This window comes from Pipistrellus hanaki (genome assembly GCF_964339955.1).
Source record: "Pipistrellus hanaki genome assembly, chromosome: 9".
Classification (NCBI taxonomy): Eukaryota; Metazoa; Chordata; class Mammalia; order Chiroptera; family Vespertilionidae; genus Pipistrellus; species Pipistrellus hanaki.
In genome coordinates this window covers 75,976,862-75,994,628 of record NC_140511.1, presented here as the reverse complement: position 1 = coordinate 75,994,628, position 17,767 = coordinate 75,976,862, and the positions used below count along the sequence as shown (strand labels likewise).

At 58.1% G+C, this 17,767-nt stretch overlaps 1 protein-coding gene across 2 annotated transcripts in view; it reads left to right on the top strand.

Moving 5' to 3' along the window:
- The first annotated feature begins 13,130 nt into the window (after positions 1-13,130).
- LRP5 (LDL receptor related protein 5) overlaps positions 13,131-17,767 on the top strand; it is a 75,361-nt gene continuing 70,724 nt past the window's right edge. For both annotated transcript variants that reach the window (XM_084894527.1, XM_084894526.1), the window contains exon 1: positions 13,131-13,339. In XM_084894527.1, the coding sequence (XP_084750653.1) occupies positions 13,258-13,339 (82 nt within the window). In that variant the 5' untranslated portion in view covers positions 13,131-13,257. The remainder of the gene's footprint in view (positions 13,340-17,767) is intronic.

Sequence of the window (17,767 nt, the reverse complement as noted above, 5' to 3'; positions counted from 1 at the left end):
GAATTTGCTGAGACCCAGGCCAGGTGGTAGGGTTTGTGAAGACAATATTTTTTGCTTTCTGTTAGCTTTCATTTTCCCAAGTAGCTCAGATCTAACGTGAGAAGTGCCTTATCTGCATTCACTTCACCCGAGAAAATACACCAAAACATCCAGTTATAGTTCTACTCCTGCCTTCTTCCAAAATCGATGTCTCTGTGACTGTGTTTCCATTTCCTTCTTTTTTTAAAAAAAAAAAATATATTTTATTGATTTTGTACAGAGAGGAAGGGAGAGAGATAGAGAGTTAGAAACATCGATGAGAGAGAGTCATCGATCAGCTGCCTCTTGCACACCCCCTACTGGGGATATGCCCGCAACCAAGGTACATGCCCTTGACTGGAATCAAACCTGGGACCTTTCAGTCCCCAAGCCGATGCTCTATCCATTGAGCCAAACCGGTTTTGGCTCCATTTCCTTCTTGGCAAAGTCGAGGCTATTGTACTCCTAGTCTGAGCCTTCCTTCTCAAGGAGCTCACAGTCTAGAGTGGGGGTCTGCTAGCCATTTGCTTCTGTAAATAAAGTTATATTGGGAACGCAGTTATGCCACCTGGTTTTTATTATCTGGCTGCTTTTGCACAAGGGCCGAGTTGAGTAGCTGAGTAGTTAGATTATGGCTCACAAAGTCTAAAATATTTACTGCCTGGTCCTTTTCAGAAAAATGTTTGCCAACCTCAGTCCAGGATGTTACTAGAAAGATGAGAGAGAATCATTGATCGGCTGCCTCCCACACACCCCACACTGGGGATCGAGCCCACAATCTGGGCATTGAACTGGGTTCACAGGTGCATGCTCAACCACTGAGCCATGCTGGCCAGGCTGGTTCCTTCACTTTTTATCTGAGTGACAGCAGGCACGAGTCTTAGAATAAACCCTCTGTGCCTCCGTTTCACCATACAGTCAATTCTCATTGTGGTAGTTTTGTTTAGTAATAAAGTCTGGGTGAGCACTGATCTATAGAATACTGAACCGATACTCCTGTGTGGGATAAACAAAGCCAGCACTTCCCTGCACCCTCTACCCTTTACTGATATTATTAACTGAAGGTCCATTTTATGCTCTGAACACAAAACGAAGGGCATTTAGTTGGAATGGGGATTGACAAACACTTTCTATAAAGGACCAGACAGTAAATATTTTAGGGTTTGTAAGCCACACGGTGTGTCTCAGTTGTTGAACGTTGACCTACGAACCAGGAGATCATGGTTTGATTTCCCAGTCAGGGTGTTCAGGAGGCAGCCGATGGATGATGTTTCTTTCTTATTGATGTTTCTACCTCTCTATCCCTCTCCCTCTGTCTCTAAAAAGTCAATAAAAACATTTTAAAACAAAATTTCTTGGTTTTAATTTCTGAAATGGCACATATCAATAGATCAAACCCTTGGAGATCCTCAAGTCAATTTTATGCTCAAAAGCCAAGCATTAGCACCAGGGTGTGTGTGTGTGTGTGTGTGTGTGTGTGTGTATGTCTGTGTGTGTGTCTGTGTGTGCATGTCTCTGTGTGTGCATGTCTCTCTGTGTGTATGGCATGTCTCTCTGTGTGTATGTCTGTGTGTGAGCGTGTCTGTGAGTGTGTCTGTGTGCATGTCTGTGTGTATGTCTGTGTGTGTCTGACATGTCTCTCTGTGTGTATGTCTGTGTCTCTGTGTGTGCATGTGTGCGTGTCCACCTGTGCTGGGATTAGCTTGGACACTTCCCTCACTACAGCCCTCAGGTCATGGTTCCCCTGGGGCATGAGCCCCGGGGCCAGAGCGCCATGTGGGAAGGAGAGTTATGGCTGCGTTACTTTGGGAGGGGGCGGGGGGAGAGGAACATGAGGCTCACCTGTTCTTCACGGAGTTCAGAAAACAGTTTTGTGACATTTGATGGGATGGGGAAATGCTCTTGAAGTTATTATCATTATGATTATCATTATTACAAAGCAGGCAGGCACATTCTGGGCCCGTGAGCTTTGCATTGGCTGCTCTTCTGTCTGCAGGTTCTCCCTCCAGACCCCACCTCCCTTCCTGCTCTCCTGGTTTTGTTTGAAGAGCGTTCCTGACGCTCGTTTTTCCGGGTTGAACGCCAGGTGGAGGGCATTTTCTGCACTTTGACCATCTGTCTCACCGTCGGCATTCTGTCATGTCCCTCTGGCTGGCTGGAAGCGCTTTCTTGTTGGTGTGCTGTTATTCACTTCCGTGTCCGCGGCTGAGGGTCCCGAGCCACTGGGGACGGGGTGGGGCAGGCTGGCAATGGAAACCCACCTAGAGCTCTTCCTCCCGGGATCCAGCTAACCTGGGGGTGGGTGGGGGCGGGGAGCACAACTGTCACAGCCTCCTCAGCAGCCCCCACCTTGGTTGAGGGGTTAGGGAGGGGTTGCTATCCCTGGCTGCGCACAGGCGCCCGGGCAGCAGTGTGTGGGGGTTTGTGCAGGACGTAGAAGGCAGAACCTTTGGTGCAAACCCCGGGCCCCGGTTCTGAGGTGGGCGTAGGCTGTGGCCCGTGGCCCAGGGCACCAGCTCAGCCTCTCCGCGCCCGTTTCCTTCTCATAAAATGGAGGTGACAACAGTCTCCCTGTGGATGCTCAGTGGCCCGCGGGGACCTGCGGCTGTGCAAGGCCCGCATGTGAGAGTCAAGGGCAGACCCTACCCTTCCTCCGGGTCTCAGCGGGTGACTCAGCCTGGGGCCCTCTGCACCCTGGGGCGATAGTTTATACTAATCACCTGGTTATTGTAATTCCCAGCACTACCAAGCTGAGCAACTATTTTCCCCATTGGCACAGGCTAGACTCTAGCCGCTAGAGAATAGGTCTCCAGCTCGACCGTGTGGCTCAGTGGTTAAGCATCGACCCATGAACCAGGAGGTCACAGTTCGATTCTCAGTCAGGGCACATGCCCAGGTTGCAGGCTTGATCCCTTGTTGGGGTGGGGTGGGGGGGAGGTACAGGAGGCAGCCGATCAATGATTCTTTCATCATTGATGTTTCTATCTCTCTCTCTCTCTCCCTCTTTCTTCCTTTCTCTGAAATCACTAAAAAACGTTATTTCATAAAAAAGAAAGAAAACCAGTCTCCCGAGGTTCCACAACTTGGCCAAAGGCATGCAGTGGGCATTTGGCATCCCCCGGAGCCCACGTCCTTCCCTTTTCTCTGACGTGGACAGCATCAGGCGTGTGCGGGTCCTGGCGAGGTCCATCTTCAGGGATGCCCACCCCCTCCCTATTTCCACAGCTGCTGCTTCTCCGAAAGCAGCGCTGCGGGCAGAGCCTGGCGGGACTAGATGCTGCTGCCCCCTCGTGGCCGCACGGCTCACTGCAGGACCCGGCCGGGAGCCACTCCGCCCTCCCCCCTCCACAAAGACACGGCGCGTTCGTCGTAGGAAATACAATAACGGGGTCTGCAGCTCCCCGCTCTGCTCGCTGAGGGGTCTTGGTCAAGCCCGAGATCCAGCCTGCCCGGGGCCTCAGTTTCCCCCTCTGTGGAATGGGCGTTCCCGGGGAACCTAGGACACAGACTTTGGAGGGACACGCCCGGCGGCCTCTGGCCCAGATGGCGCGGCGGGAGGCAGGGCTTCGCCCCTTCCCGGCCCGGAGGACACGAGGTCTGGGTCCAGAGCTGCAGGAGCTGCGGGCTGGGAGGCCGGGCGGCCTTCAAAGGCGCCGCGGGCTCGGCCCCTGCCCGCCTCGATCTTGATCTTTGGCCGGAGATTTATCGACTCCCAGGGAGGAGGCGCCGTGACCGGCTGGCCCGGAGGGAGGGGCGCGGGCAGGAGGCGCCCCGGCCCCGGCTCCCAGCCCCGCTGCGCCCCGGATGGGGCTGAGGGCCGAGGCCACGGGAGGTGCCAGTGACCCTGAGGGCCCAGCCTGGGCTCTGGGAGGGTTCGCCCTCTCCCTGCAGACCCCACCCCGGGGCAGAGGCGCTGCAGATCCTGGGCTGGGTCTCCCCGCGCCCCGCGCTCCCACAGGGACTCAGAGGCGCCCCCAGAGCTCCAGGAGGCACAGCGACCCACAGTCTGTGGGCCGGTTTAGAACCTTTTATTTTTTTTACCCTGACCACCCATCCTTTTATTAGCTGGCTTTATCATTTGTTAAGGCTTGGCCACACTTGCCAAACATATAAATATTGAAAGTACCACGCAGACTGTTATGACGGGGCCCCATCCGATGGCTCAGAAGAGACCTCCAGAGAGCACACGCTTGCGTAAACAGGGCGGCCTCGTCCCGTCTTTAAAACAACATCCACCGTGCTCCCTATCAGCAGAGCTATTTTTAAAACATTTTTTTTAAAAAAAAGATCAGTCAGGATATCTCCTGTCTGTTTTTATCTAGAAAAATCCCTCCTCTTTTTTTTTTTTTTTTTTTTTTGTTAATGGCATTGATGTGTGGCAGAGCGGTTTTTCCTTGTAAGTGCAGGCACAGAGTGGTGTCCCGGCTGCTCTTCTGTGCCCACATCCTCGAGTGGGCACGGCCCAGCAGGGAGATTGTTTGCCAGGGACGTTCCCAGTTTTCGCCCTGGCAGTCCCATGTCCTGGGAGCCCCTGAGTCCAGGCCGGCCTGGACGGTGGTCACCCCTGTGAGCCCTCTGCCCACCTTGAGGGTACAAAAGGGAGTGGGTGGAGTGAGAGAGAGGGGGGCCCTGAGGTGGGTCCCCTCCATCTCAGCACTGAGAAGAGGGGCTTCAGGAAACCGGGGGGCCCTCTGTCCCCTGGAGCTCTGGTCTGGGTGGGGGGAGGGGCGGGAGGGGAGGGACGGTGCGTGTGGCTGGTGCTTGCTCCATGCCTCAGAAGCTAAAGGCCAAGGCTGTTGCTGCCCACCCCTTGGCCAGCCTCTGCCCCAGACAGGTGGCTGTGTTTCCAGGGCGACTGCTCAAAGGTGTGTGTGTCCCGGGATCAGAGGCCATGTCCACACGGAGCCCGCGGGAGGGAGAATCAACACTGTCAATCCCCCAAAGCTGCAGGGCCCAGGCCGGGCCCCAGGGGCTGCCTCCCACCCCACACTTCCTGTCCTTAGGTCGCCCCCGCTCTGGTCCAGCCGCCGGGGGAAGAGCAGAGGCGGCAGCAGCGCTGGGACCGCACAGCCATGAGTTTTGATCCTTAAACGGGAACGGGAACTGCAGCCCCTGAGCTGAGGCTGTTCTGGGATCAGATCCTGCCCCATTTCCAGGTGGAGAGCAGAGTGGCCAGGGCCTGGGGTTTAGGGGAGAGGCCTGGGCTGGGCGTAGAATGTGGGTCCTCAGTTTTGGAGGCCTTGACCCGGGAGGAGCAGCTTCGAAGAACGAGGCTGCACAATGGGGCTCTCTGGGCGCCCGGGTGAGCAGGGCCAGGAGAGAGTGGGTTCCAGGAGCCAGGAAGGAGGGGCCCCCCCCCGAAGTGTGAGCTGCTCCAGGCCGGCGGGACGGGCTGGAGCCTCATGTACTGGCCCTCGCAGGCGGCCGCTGGCCGTGAGCAGTGTCCCAGGCACCGGGCGTTTCCGTGGACCAGGCGTGAGGTGCACACGGAGTGGACACGCAGGGCTCCGCGGGGACCAGGCAGACAGCGCCTTCCCCACACGCGACTGGGGCCCGGGCCGCCACCAGACCTCTCCGATCGGACTCAGGAGCAGTGAAGTTCCCAGGTCCCCGGGCTAGACAAGGTGAAGGTGGACTCCGCCCCCGCCCCGGTCTCTCTTCCTCTCACACCGGCTCTCCGGTCTCCGTCTCAGTGAGTTCAGCCCGGCCTGACTCCTGTCAAACACTTGGACATCATCCTGGACACCGTCTCTTCTCAGCCTCGACGTTCCTCTCCACGTCCTCTCTGCCCTCAGGGAGGCCCAGAACCCAACCTCTTCTCGCCATCGCTGCTGCGGCTGCCGTCTCGGTCACTGCCATCTTGAACCTGGACCGCTGCCATAGCCACTTCAGCCTGTTCCTTCACAGGAGCAGAGACGTTCTGTGCAATGGAAGCCCACACTCACGCCTCCTCTGCTCCGGGCCCCAGGTGGTCCTCCCATCTCCCTCCGAGGAGTGTCCTCCATGGCCCCGGGGAGCCAGCCCGCTACTCTCTGACCACGTCTCTCTCTGCTCGGACCCTACAGCCCTCCCCGAGCCCCAGGGCCTTTGCACTGGCCTCTCCCGCTGGCTGCAAAGCTCCCTCCCCCCTTCCTCCGGGTCCCAGCACTAATGCCGCTTCCCTAGCGCGTCCTTTCTCACCCCCCGACCTTCTTACTTGCTTTTTTTTCTCTAGAACAGGCCTCGCCACCGGACGTGGCCCCCGAGGACGGGGTGGGCAAACATCTCAGGGAAGGGCCAGATTATAATAATAATAATAATTATTATTTTTTTAAAACTATATTTTATTCATATTTTACAGAGAGGAAGAGAGAGGGATAGAGAGTTAGAAACATCGATGAGAGAGAATCATCCATCAGCTGCCTCCTGCACACCCCCCACTGGGGATGTGCCTGCAACCAAGCTGCATGCCCTTGACTGGAATTGAACCTGGGACCTTTCAGTCCGCAGGCCGATGCTCTACCCACTGAGCCAAACCGGTTTCGGCCAGAGAATAATTATTTCAGGCTTCAGGGCCCACACCGGCTCTGCTGCAACCACTCACTTCTGCCAGCTGGAGGCGACGTCCTGGACTAGGCCTTCCCTCTCTGACCTCACTTCCCTTCCCTGTGCTGGAATGGGGAGTGGGGGTGGCCGGTGGGGGGGGGGGGGAGCGGGGAAGGTGGTCTGTGACGACTGGGGACTGCAACAGTGGCCTGGGGCTGCTAGAACAGATCACCCCGGCTGGCCTGCGTACCACCGCAGAACACTGCTCTCTCACGGTTCTGGGGGCCAGGGTTTGAGATGAGGCTGTCTGTGGGGCCGGGCTCCCTCTCAGGGCTCCCAGGAAGGGTCCCTCCTGCCTCTTCCAGCCTCCGGGGGTGCCAGGCCACCCTGGGCTTGTGGCCGCATCAGTCCAATCTCTGCCTCTGTCTTCTGTCTCCTCCTCCTCCTCCTCCTCCTCCTCCTCCTCCTCCTCCTCCTCCTCTATCTCCAATCTCCCTGCCTTTCTGTCTGAAGGATCATTGTCACTGGATTTAGGGTCCACTGGGATAATCCAGGATGATCTCTTCATTTTCAGATCCTTCACTGAATTACCCTTGCAAAGACCCTTTGTCCAAACAGGTTAACATGCACAGGTTCCCGGGATTAGGACGTGGACGTCACTGCTCCGGGGCCACTGTTCCGCCCGCGGCAGGTGTCTTTACGGCGTGTGAGAAGGGAAACCCTCCAACTGCATGGAAAACAGCACTGCCCGGTGGGTTCTCCCCCAGGGTGAGCCACGGGGCAGGCCGTGTGACCAGGAGCGGGCAGCTCAGGGCCACAAACTCAGGGCTGATGGCAGCTCTGGGAAGGAGAGGAGCTTGTGGGGAGGGGTGCCTACGCCGAGGGCGTGCTGGCACACCCACCCTCGGGCCAGTCATTTTCTCAGATCTTCTCTTGTCTGAGGTTCCCATCAGCACCCAGAGAGATACCATCACACCCATGTTACACACGAGGAGCCTGCGGCTCAGAGGGGAAGTCCCGCCTGTGTCCCTCACACCCCTGCCATCTCCATGGAAACCAACGAAGCTCCCAGAGTAAGGTGACCAGATTCACATTGGTAAAGTGGGACCGGCGGGGGCGGGGGGGGGGGGGGAGTGTTCTTGATTAATAATTTGGTCTATATGGAGCCATTCCCTAGCTTGTCGTGCATTCTTTCCAAAAACCGGGACTTTTTTAAAGCGCCGCGGAACGCGGGACAAATTGTTAAAAGTCGGGACTATCCCGCCAAAAGCGGGACGTCTGGTCGCCTTATCCCGGAGAGATCCCACATCCAGCCCACGCCGCATGGCGGCCGCCCTCCCCTGCCTGCTCCGGGCACAGGCTGCTTGGAGGTGGTGCTGCTGCAGGGGCCAGGCCCATGGGGCCCAGGGATGGACAGGCTGGTCTGCGGACACCCCTCTGCCCTCCCTCCGAGCTGCCCTGTGGAGGGTGCTCGCAGCTCAGAGCGTTGGGATGCCAGGAGCCCAAGGCACACTCTGCCCACAGGCCGGGCCGGGCCGGGCGGGAGGGCCCTCGCGCTCAGAATAACTGTCCGGAGTCAGCATGTTCCGGCCCGGGAGGCAAACCAAAGAGGCGCTTTCCCCCGTGTCCGGGCTGAGGTGGCACCTCTGACGGGCCCTGCACGGACCCTCCGGGAGCCCTTGTCCCCGGGAATGATTCCTTCCGACAGCGGCTGAGCCCGGCACCTCGCTGAGGAGGGACCTGAGAGGGAGCATTTCCAAGGGGACCGGAGAGAGGTCCTGGGCCTGAGGCGCCGTGGCCAGCAGCCTTCGGGGAAGTGGGAGCTTAGCAGGTTCTCCGGTTGCTTCTGACATCAGGGAAGAGTCTAAAAATCCCTGCCCTTGTGGTGTCAGGACGAAACGGCGACTACTGCTCATCTGGGCTCTGCAAACGGCTTTGTCAAAGTCCTGCATGGAGTCGTCAGGCCAGCTGGGACCATGTTCTGTGCCTGGGGACCTGGGGCACAGTCCCTCCCTCTGGGGGGGGGGTCTCCGGGGGTCCCTCCACAGTGGACATCACAAGGGCTGGCACAGGAAACCCCAGGAGCTGCCGCCGGCCTCTGTCAGCCCTGACTCACACGGCCTCTTCTCGATCTACTGAATTCTCCCGTTCTGAGCTTCCAGATCGCCGTCTCCCTCTCTGGAAAGAGAGTCCCAGTATCTGTTTTGTCCGTTCTTGGTTCATTTTGCTTTTAACCATCTGCGTACCTGGGTGGAGGGCCTTCAGCGTCTCAGGTTTAGAGCCTTGGCCGGCTTGAACTCTGGCCCAGCTGTGTAAGGTGCCCACTAGCAGAGCTCCCATGAGCCCCTGGGGCCCCTTCCCCTCATCCCCACCATCAGTGCCCTTCCCCAGCCCCATCTGCTCTTCCTAAAGCCGCGGTTGGCAAAGTGCGGCTCGCGAGCCACATGCGGCTCTTTGGCCCCTGGAGTGTGGCTCTTCCACAAAATACCACGGCCTGGGCGAGTCTATTTTGAAGAAGTGGCATTAGAAGAAGTTTGAGTTTGAAAAATTTGGCTCTCCAAAGAAATTTCAATCATTGTCCTGTTGATATCTGGCTCTGTTGACTAATGAGTTTGCCGACCACTGTCCTAAAGCATCCTGATCCCAGCCTCCTCTGTTCATTCCTGAGCCACCCCAACTCCCATGCCTCCAGTCCAGTACGCCATCTCCCCTGGCTGTTACCATGGTATCCACCCACTAACCAGTCACCTGCATCCCTCTTTCCTCCTGGGAGCGTTGTCCCCGCCCCCGCCCCCACCCCCCATAGCCAGAGTGCTCTTTTGATACATGTAAGTTAGATCATTTCACTTCATTCATTCACTCAACAGACATTTATTGAGCACCTACTATGTGCTGGGCCTTGGTCTAGGCTCAGGGGACACACAGGGAACAAAACAAATGAACGTCTCCGTTCCCCTGGAGCTTCCATTCCAGTGGAGGGAAGAAAGTTAGGGGAACAGTTTGTCAGATGTCAGTCGGTGCAAAGGGAGAAAGTGAAGCAGAGAAATGGAGCAGGCAGTGCTGGGAACGGTGGGTGTAGGAAGGGGCCTGGTTTGCAGTTTTCAAAGGGGCTTAGGGCAGACCTGGCTGAGGAAATGAGATGTAAAGAAGTGCACCCTGTGGATAATTAGGGGTAAGAGAGCTCCAGGAGAGAGGCCAGCAAGTGCAAAGGCCCCGAGGCAGGAATGTGAACAGCCAGGAGGCCACAGAGTCTGGAACAGGGTGAGGGGGCTGGAGAGATAACGGGAGAGGTATGGCCAGATCAGGCATGGCTTTTGACGTCTGTTCTGACTGATACGGCAGCTTTAGAAAGTTCTTGAGCAGAGGAGGGATGCGATCTGACTTGTTTTAACCTGCTCACTCTGGCTGCTGTGAGATTAGACTGAAGGGGTCAAGGTGGAAAGCAGGAGACCCAGGGGGGTGAGACGGGACCCAAACCGGGGTGGTGTTGTGAGAAGAGCAGGGAGTCTGCATCTGTTTTGAAAATAGAGCCGACAGGAAGTGCTACTGAGGTTGGGCACTCAGAGAGAAATCAGTAAGGATTTTATTGCTTAAACTAGAGGCCCGATGCATGAAATTCGTGCAAGAGTAGGCCTTCACAGCCCCGCTGCCTTGGCCCCCACAGCTGAGGCTTTGTCCGGAAGGTCGACCGGATGGTCATTACACTGTTCCGCCGTTCGGTCGACTTGCATATTATGCTTTTATTATCATAGATGCCTACTATTTGCTCCCACTGCTCTTTGGATACATCTCGATTCCTTGTCTGATCCATACCAGCCCAGCTGGCTGTCCTTCCTGCACCGTTTGCCAGTGCTCACACCTCTGTCCATGTCCCCACCTCCCAAGTCACAATTCCCCAGACACTGCAGCCCAATAACCTTCACTTTTCACGGCCTTCCTCCCGTCTGTTAACGGTGCTTTGGGACTTTTTGTTTGTTTGTTGTAATTGATCTGTCTTCTTATTGTTTTTTTTAAAAAAACATATTTTATTGATTTTTTACAGAGGAAGGGAGAGAGATAGAGAGCTAGAAACATCGATGAGAGAGTAACACCGACCAGCTGCCTCTTGGCACAACCCCCACCGGGGATGTGCCCGCAACCAAGGCACATGCCCTTGACCGGAATCGAACCCGGGACCTTTCAGTCGGCAGACCAACGCTCTATTACTGAGCCAAACCGGTTTCGGCTGTCTTCTTGTTTTTTGCTTGTCTCCCTCTCTCCCTAGAATATAAACTCCGTAGGACAGAGACATTCTGCCTCGCTTGTGCAGTTGTCACAAACACATGAAGAATGCTGGCATTGTGAGCGGGCTGTTGGTGGCATTGTGAGCAGGCTGTTAGTTCACGCTTACCTGCAGGGCACGCTGGCCCTGTTCTGTAAGGAAGGGAAGTGGCGGGGAAGGTTATATTTAAACCTGCCCGAGGGCACACAGCTGGTTCTGGAGCCAGAGTCTGAACTGGGGCCTGCGGGTTCCAGAGCCTGTGCCGTGGCCCTCCCAGCCCCTCCTGTCCCCTCAGGGTCCAGGCGGAGCTCCATGGTCAGGAGGGGACAGAGCCAGGGAGATGGGGAGGTCAGTGCCTGCTTGTTGAATGCGGTGAAGGCGGGCTCTGCCACCCTAGGGCCTTTCCTGCTCTGCCCGCCTGGGAGCGTGATGGGAAGACCTGGATAAGGAGTCATAACGCAGTCTCTGTATCATAACGCGAGGAGAGGTCATTTAGTTAAACAATAAAACCTTGAGCTGAAACCGGTTTGGCTCAGCGGATAGAGTGTTGGCCTGCGGACTGAAGGGTCCCAGGTTCGATTCCCGTCAAAGGCATGTACATTGGTTGCGGGCACATCCCCAGTAGGGGGTGTGCAGGAGGCAGCTGGTCGATGTTTCCCTCTCATCAATGTTTCTAGCTCTCTATCCCTCTCTCTTCCTCTCTGTAAAAAAAATCAATAAAATATATATATTAAAAAAAATAAAATAAAACCTCAGGCCCTAGCAGGTGTGGCTCAGTGGATGTGGACGGAAGGGTCCCAGGTTCGATTCCGGTCAAAGGCACACGCTTGGATCGCGGGATCGGTCCAACGTGCAGAAGGCAGCCAATCAATGATTCCCTCTCATCATTGATGTTTCTACCGCTCTATTCCTCTCCCTTTCTCTCTGAGATCAAAATATATATATTTATATATATATATATATATATATATATATATATATAATAAAAATAAAAATAAAACGTCAAGCCCACTCCAATCGCAGCCACTGCAGCTCCTGCCTCTCTCTGCCAGCTCCTCCTGTTCCTCTGCCCTCCCGGGCGCCCGCCCCAGTGCCAACAGGTGGGAAAGCACACAGACCACGTTCCAGGAGCCCCTGGCTCACAGCCCCTGTTCCAACTCACCCTCCGGTGGGAACTTCTGCACAGGTGCCTGGGGTCCCTCAGCCAGAGACCTGGACTTACACGGGTTGCCCACAGTACTTAACTAAAATTGACCGAGCATAAACTAAACACAGACACAAGAGTTAAAATGCATGAATCCCAAGGTTTATTTACCAGAGTCTGGTGGTTTCCAGAAGCCTAGGCAGGTCACCTGGAGATCCGCGCCGACAGACACACACACTGGACAGGAGCATGCTGCTGTCAGGAACGAGGCCTCAGAGGTTTGGCTCACAGGCAGAGTGACAGCTTCACTCCGGCAGAGTCTCACGCAGAATTTCGAACAGGGAGAAGAGAGTGGGAGAGCACGTTGGGTGTAGGAGCCCTTCCTGGTCTCTGCCCAGTGCCTCTAGGTCCCTTCTTTTATGGCCATTTCTAGGTGTTTCTTAATTCCTTCTGGGTGCAACCAATAGATCTTCAGTGTGCTTAACTGGGCGCTCTCAAGGTACCTTTTGCCTCAGTTTCCAACTTTTCAGATAAACACTCCTTAGGGCGTTCACACAGTTAGGGGCTCAAAGTCAGTTTTAAAACTCAAGTTTTTACAAAATGGATTCAAGTCACATTATATGGAGTTACTTATACTAAGCCTAAAACACATTTCAAATAATTTCTTTTACTTAAAATCAGAATAAGATAAAAAATACAATTCACACTTAAACTATAAATCACTCATAAAAGTAAATGCTTTCGTTCCTATTTTAAATCACACAAATAATTATTCTTACACCGTTTTAAATCCTTAAATCATCACACTAATGTAACAGCCCCCAAACTGCCTCACCGCGTGCCTCGGACAACGCCCCTCCCCGCGCCCCGCCCCCATGCCTCGGTTTACCCATCCGCAAAGGCCCGGTCTTTGCCACCCTACAGGTGACACACCTGTTTCCGGGGCTTGGTGGGCCCCCGGCCCCCACGGGGTGGAAGCCCGGAGTCCAACCCACAGCCCCCGAGGAGCCCGCGCAGCCCCAGGGGCGGCGGGGGGCGCGGGGCGGCCCCGGGGACGGCGCGCAGCGGCTGCAGCCTCGCGGGGGCCGGCTCCGGGGGCGCCCGCGGGGGGGCGCGGCGCGCGGGGGGCGGGGACGCGCCGCGGCTTCCGCTCCCGCTCCTCCCCCTCCGCCCTCCGCCCTCCTCCCCCGCCGTCCTGGCCCGCGGCGCCCGAGGGGGAGGCGGCAGGCGCCGGGAGCCGCGCGAGGAGCCGCCGCGCCGCGCCATGGAGCCCGAGTGAGCGCGGCGCGGGCCGCCGGCCCCGGACGACATGGAGGCGGCGCCGCCCCGGCCGCCGCCGCCGCCGCCGCTGCTGCTGCTCGCGCTGTGCTGCAGCCTGGCCCCCGCCGCGGGTAGGTGGGCGCGGGCGGGGCCGGGGACAATGGCCCGGGAGCCGGGGAGCCCGGGCGGCCCGCGGCCAAGTGCGCGGCGCGGCGGCGGCGACTTTGCAAGTTGGGGACGGAGTTGGGGCGCGCGCGCCGCGGTCCCCCCCGCCGCCCGGGAGCCGCGCGCGCGGCCCTTTGTCTCCGCCGCCCGGGCCGCTCCGGGGGCGCGGGGCCCGGTGCCGGGCGTCCCGGGGCGGCCAGCGGGGCGCGGGCGGCGCCGGCCCGGCCTGCCAGGTGCGGGCGGGCGGGCCCTCACCTGCCCGGGCCCCGGCGCGCTGGGCAGGGCGCCCGCGCGGAGCCGGCGGGCGAGGCCGCGCGGGGACCCGGGGACCCCGGCCCCGCGGATGGGACCCGGGAGGACGCGGCCGGAGCCAGTCCAGGCCGCCGCGCCGGGAGCTCGGGCGAGCCTGTGTCCGATGGCCGCGCGGCCCGCGAGCTCCGAGCTCCGGGGACGGACTGAAGTTGCAGAGAAAGTTCCGAGCCCCGCGCGGGCGGCCTGGCCTGTCGCGCCGGCCTTGCCTCTCGGTGTTGCTGTCGGTTTTCCAACCGACTGACACCTGCCAGGGGCCGCCAGGACCTGCCTGGCCTCCGGGGGGCCCCGATCGGGGGCATCCGAGGGGCCGGCTGCGCGGGGCCGCCGCGGGGGACGGGACTCCGGGGCGTGGGGTGGCGGGGCCGCGAGCTCCAGCCTCAGTTGTGGACTGAGCGCACCCGTGGGGAGACCGGGGGCTGGGATCCCCCTCGACGACGCTCGGTGTGTCCCAGGGGTGGAGCTGAGGTCGGGAGGGCTCAGGAAACCCAAGCGCCTGCAAAGCGCTACACATGTTCTTTTAATTTGGAGATTGCCATGTGGTTTTTTGAAGCAAGTCTCTCGCTACCTAAATCATCCTCCTCAGACGTGAGAGTTGTTTTTCTGGAGTGCGGCAGGGCCCGTGGGCATGGCCAGCGAGGCCCGTGTTGCTGGTGGCAGCTTGTTTTATTTTATTTTATTATTATTTATTATTATTATTTTTTTTTGGGGGGGGGACCTTGGGTTCCTTTGTCTGGGCCTCTTGAAGGCAAACAGCTGTCTCCCTGAGTGTTTCCAGGGTGGACATGGCAGGGAGGTGTCCCGGCCTGGCTCTCTGGGGTCACATTCCCAGAGCTGCGGCCCCTCCATGGAGGTTTGGGGGGACCGAGAAGGGATGGTTTCCTCAAGTCCTCCTGCCCCCTCCAGTCCAAGCCTACGGACAGTCTGCGGTTTCACCCCCAGTTGGTCTCTCTCAGGAGGGCTTTTACGTTTCTCGGCCGTGTCTGAGCCTAGCAAAACAAGGTGACGACCAAACACGACAGTATCTGGAGTTCAGGCCAGCACTGCTCCCTTTCTTTCCGGAAATGCCTGGATCGCGGAGGCAAAAGGATTTTTTTTTTTTTTTGGGGGGGGTGTTTGTTTTAAAGGTGGGGTTTCTCAGCCCGGCTCTGCTGCGTTGCACTTGGCTGCAGTTTTGGATTTCCTGTAGCTTTTGGGGTGACGTTGCTGGAATGCCTGCCCACCGTTGTCCGCCGTTGTCCTGTTCCAGCCCCCGAGGAGAGGAATCACATCTGTGGCGCCCGGTTGTATGGGAGGCAGACACAGAGCTGATTATTTTGCCACTAGGGAGTCCACAAGCATGGGGTTTCCAGTGCGTGGCCGGGGGGTGACCCGGGCCCAACATGGAAGGGCCGGGAGGCATCGGCAGAGCCTCGGGGACGGCCTTCCACGGGGTATGCCCCCGATTCCTGGGCTCGATGCGCGCCTCCGCCCGGAGGGAAGCCTGTGAGTTGGTGGCTTATTATTTTTCCTGATTGCTTCCTGTTGCCATTGGAAGCTCTGAGCCCACTGAAGTGCCTTTGTTCTCCTGGTTCCCTTGCTGGGAATGGCCCAAGGCAGCTCCCCTCTGGCCCCATAGCGCTCACTCCAGGCCAGGGCCTGTCTCCAGCCCCCTCCAGGGAGGTTCCTGCAGACGCCCCGGCCTGGCCACCGGGAGGGACAGGCTGGTGGGTGTTCACTAAACGGTGCGTGGAGTCGACAGAGAGAAGCTTCCTGGCACACGTCCTTCCCAGGTCAGGGCCCGCGCGCCTGCCGCCCTCTCTCCTGTTTGGATCCAAGAATGCACCCAGCTCGTCCGTCCATATGGCCCAGCACTTGCCGCGGAGATCCTGTCCTATTTGGAAGCCGTCTAATTTCAGCCGCGCTGTCTCACTGCTCAGGCATGTAGCGCAGTGTGCACACTGGCCGGGGCAGGGGGCGCAGTTAGGTGAGGACTCGGCCCGCAGGACTCCTGCTGGCAGGGGCGGCTCGCCAGGGCTGAGCGGGGGCCTGGGGTCAGACCCACCCGGTGTGTGTGCTCAGCGGCTGGTTGACTTTGGACGACTCGCTTAGCTTCTGTGTGTTCGGTGTCCTCATCTGGTCCGTCCTGTCCCGTCCCTCACCCCCCCCCCCCCCCCCCGATTCTGCGCATTTGGGAGCATTCAGTGCCATATGTGACACTGCTGGCATCATCCCTGTCCCACACGAGGGACGGGTGGAGGCAGAGCCGCAGGCAGTTCCTGCTGTATAGCGGGGGCCTCGATCTGCCTGGGAGGTTGAGAGGTTGTTGTTAATATGCACTCTGGATTTTTCTTCGGCGTGTGACCTCGGGTGTCTTGTCTGCTGTCTGACGTGTTTATCGCTGACACCATGTGGGATGTCTCGGAGCGGTTCATAGCAAGGACGTGCACCCTGAGTGGTCCAGGGGCTTGCTCCTTGCTTTTGGGGGGTGGGGGTGAGGGAAAGCTTCGTGTGACTCAGTTTCCTTTTCTGTAAAATAGGGCATAATAATAACTTCCTACCACGGACTCAGTGGAGCAGCAGCCTGGCATTGGGCCAGCTTCTCCTGCGGAGGGTGTTCCTCTGGGGCCTTGGTGTGCCGGGTTGGGACAGAATAGGACAGAAGGGTGGTGAGGCCCGGTCTTTGCTGCCAGCTGTTCCTGACTGTGGAGCTAGGAGAGACCTGGGCCGGGGCCTCCCCCTCACGGACCAGGGGTTCTTCGTTGAGAGAGGCCGGATCACACTGCAGAGTCTGGATGGGTGCCAGAAGGCGATGGAAGCTTCTGGAAGGCTTTGGTGGTGAGAGGGTGGGAGGAGGGGAGGGAGGAGACAGGAAACGCTGGCTGGAGTCAGATCTGTCCTAGGTGAAAGGTGTTGAATGGACCTTTTTTTTTTTTTTTTTTTTAAGTTGAGATGAAGTACACGTAACAGTAATTATTTTAAATTTGGAGGCATTTAGCCGAAACCGGTTTGGCTCACGTCGGTCTGCGGACTGAAAGGTCCCAGGTTTGATTCCGGTCAAGGGCATGTACATTGGTTGCGGGCACATCCCCAGTGGGGGGTGTGCAAGAGGCAGCTGGTCAATGTTTCTCTCTCATCGACGTTTCTAGCTCTCTATCCCTCTCTCCTCCTCTCTGTAAAAAAATCAATAAAATATATTTAAAAAAATAAAAAATAAATTTGGAGGCATTTAGTGTAATCACAGTGTGGTATGAGTAACCACCATTCCTATCAAGTCACAAGGCATTTCAGCGCCCCGAAATAAGGCTGGTACCATCAGACAGCACCTCCCGTTCCCTCGGCGGCCAGTCCGCGCCCTGTCTCCATGGAGTGGCCTGGCCTGGCCTTTCCACGTCCACGGAACCATACGTTGTGGTCTTTCCTGCCGGCTTTTCCTCTTTAGTGTCTGGGTTTCGAGGTCCAGCCACGTGGTAGCCTGTGTCAGCGCCTCATTCCTTGTCATGGCCGAGCGACCTCCCGTTGTGTGGGACGGGCACGTCTTGCTGTCTGTCCCTCGCCCACCGACGGGGTGCGGGTTGGGGGCCGTGGGGTCCGCATGGGGCGGGGATGGTGAAAGCTGCTGTAAGCGGCCGATTCCTCCTGGGATCCTCCTGCCGTGATGCAGAGACGTGACAGCTGCTGGTGAAGGGGACCGAGGGGACAAGCCGAGGCCGGTGCTGGCCTCCGGGCGGGGGTGGGGTGGGGGAGGGCGGGTCCTCTGGTCGGTGTGACAGGAGCCCTGAGAGAAACAGGGCCTGGAGGCCTCTCCTGCCGCCACGAATGCTCCCAAGTGGGAGGCTGTGCTGGGAGCGAGGGGCTGTGTCCAGCCTCACCTGCAGGCCCGCGGACAGGCCGGCTGGGTGCGTGGTGCTGTGTCGGCTGCAGACGGGTCCCGGGGGGAGGGGGTCCTGGGGCGACGCGGCCCGGTGCTGACACGCCGAGGCAGCTGCTTCGCAGGGATCGCCCGGGGTCCCGCCTCCGGGCCTGGCTGCTCACAGCGGCTTTCACTTCAGCTTTGGAAAGCCGTTTGCTGGCTCTCAGCTTCCGTTTCCTCATTTGCAAAACGG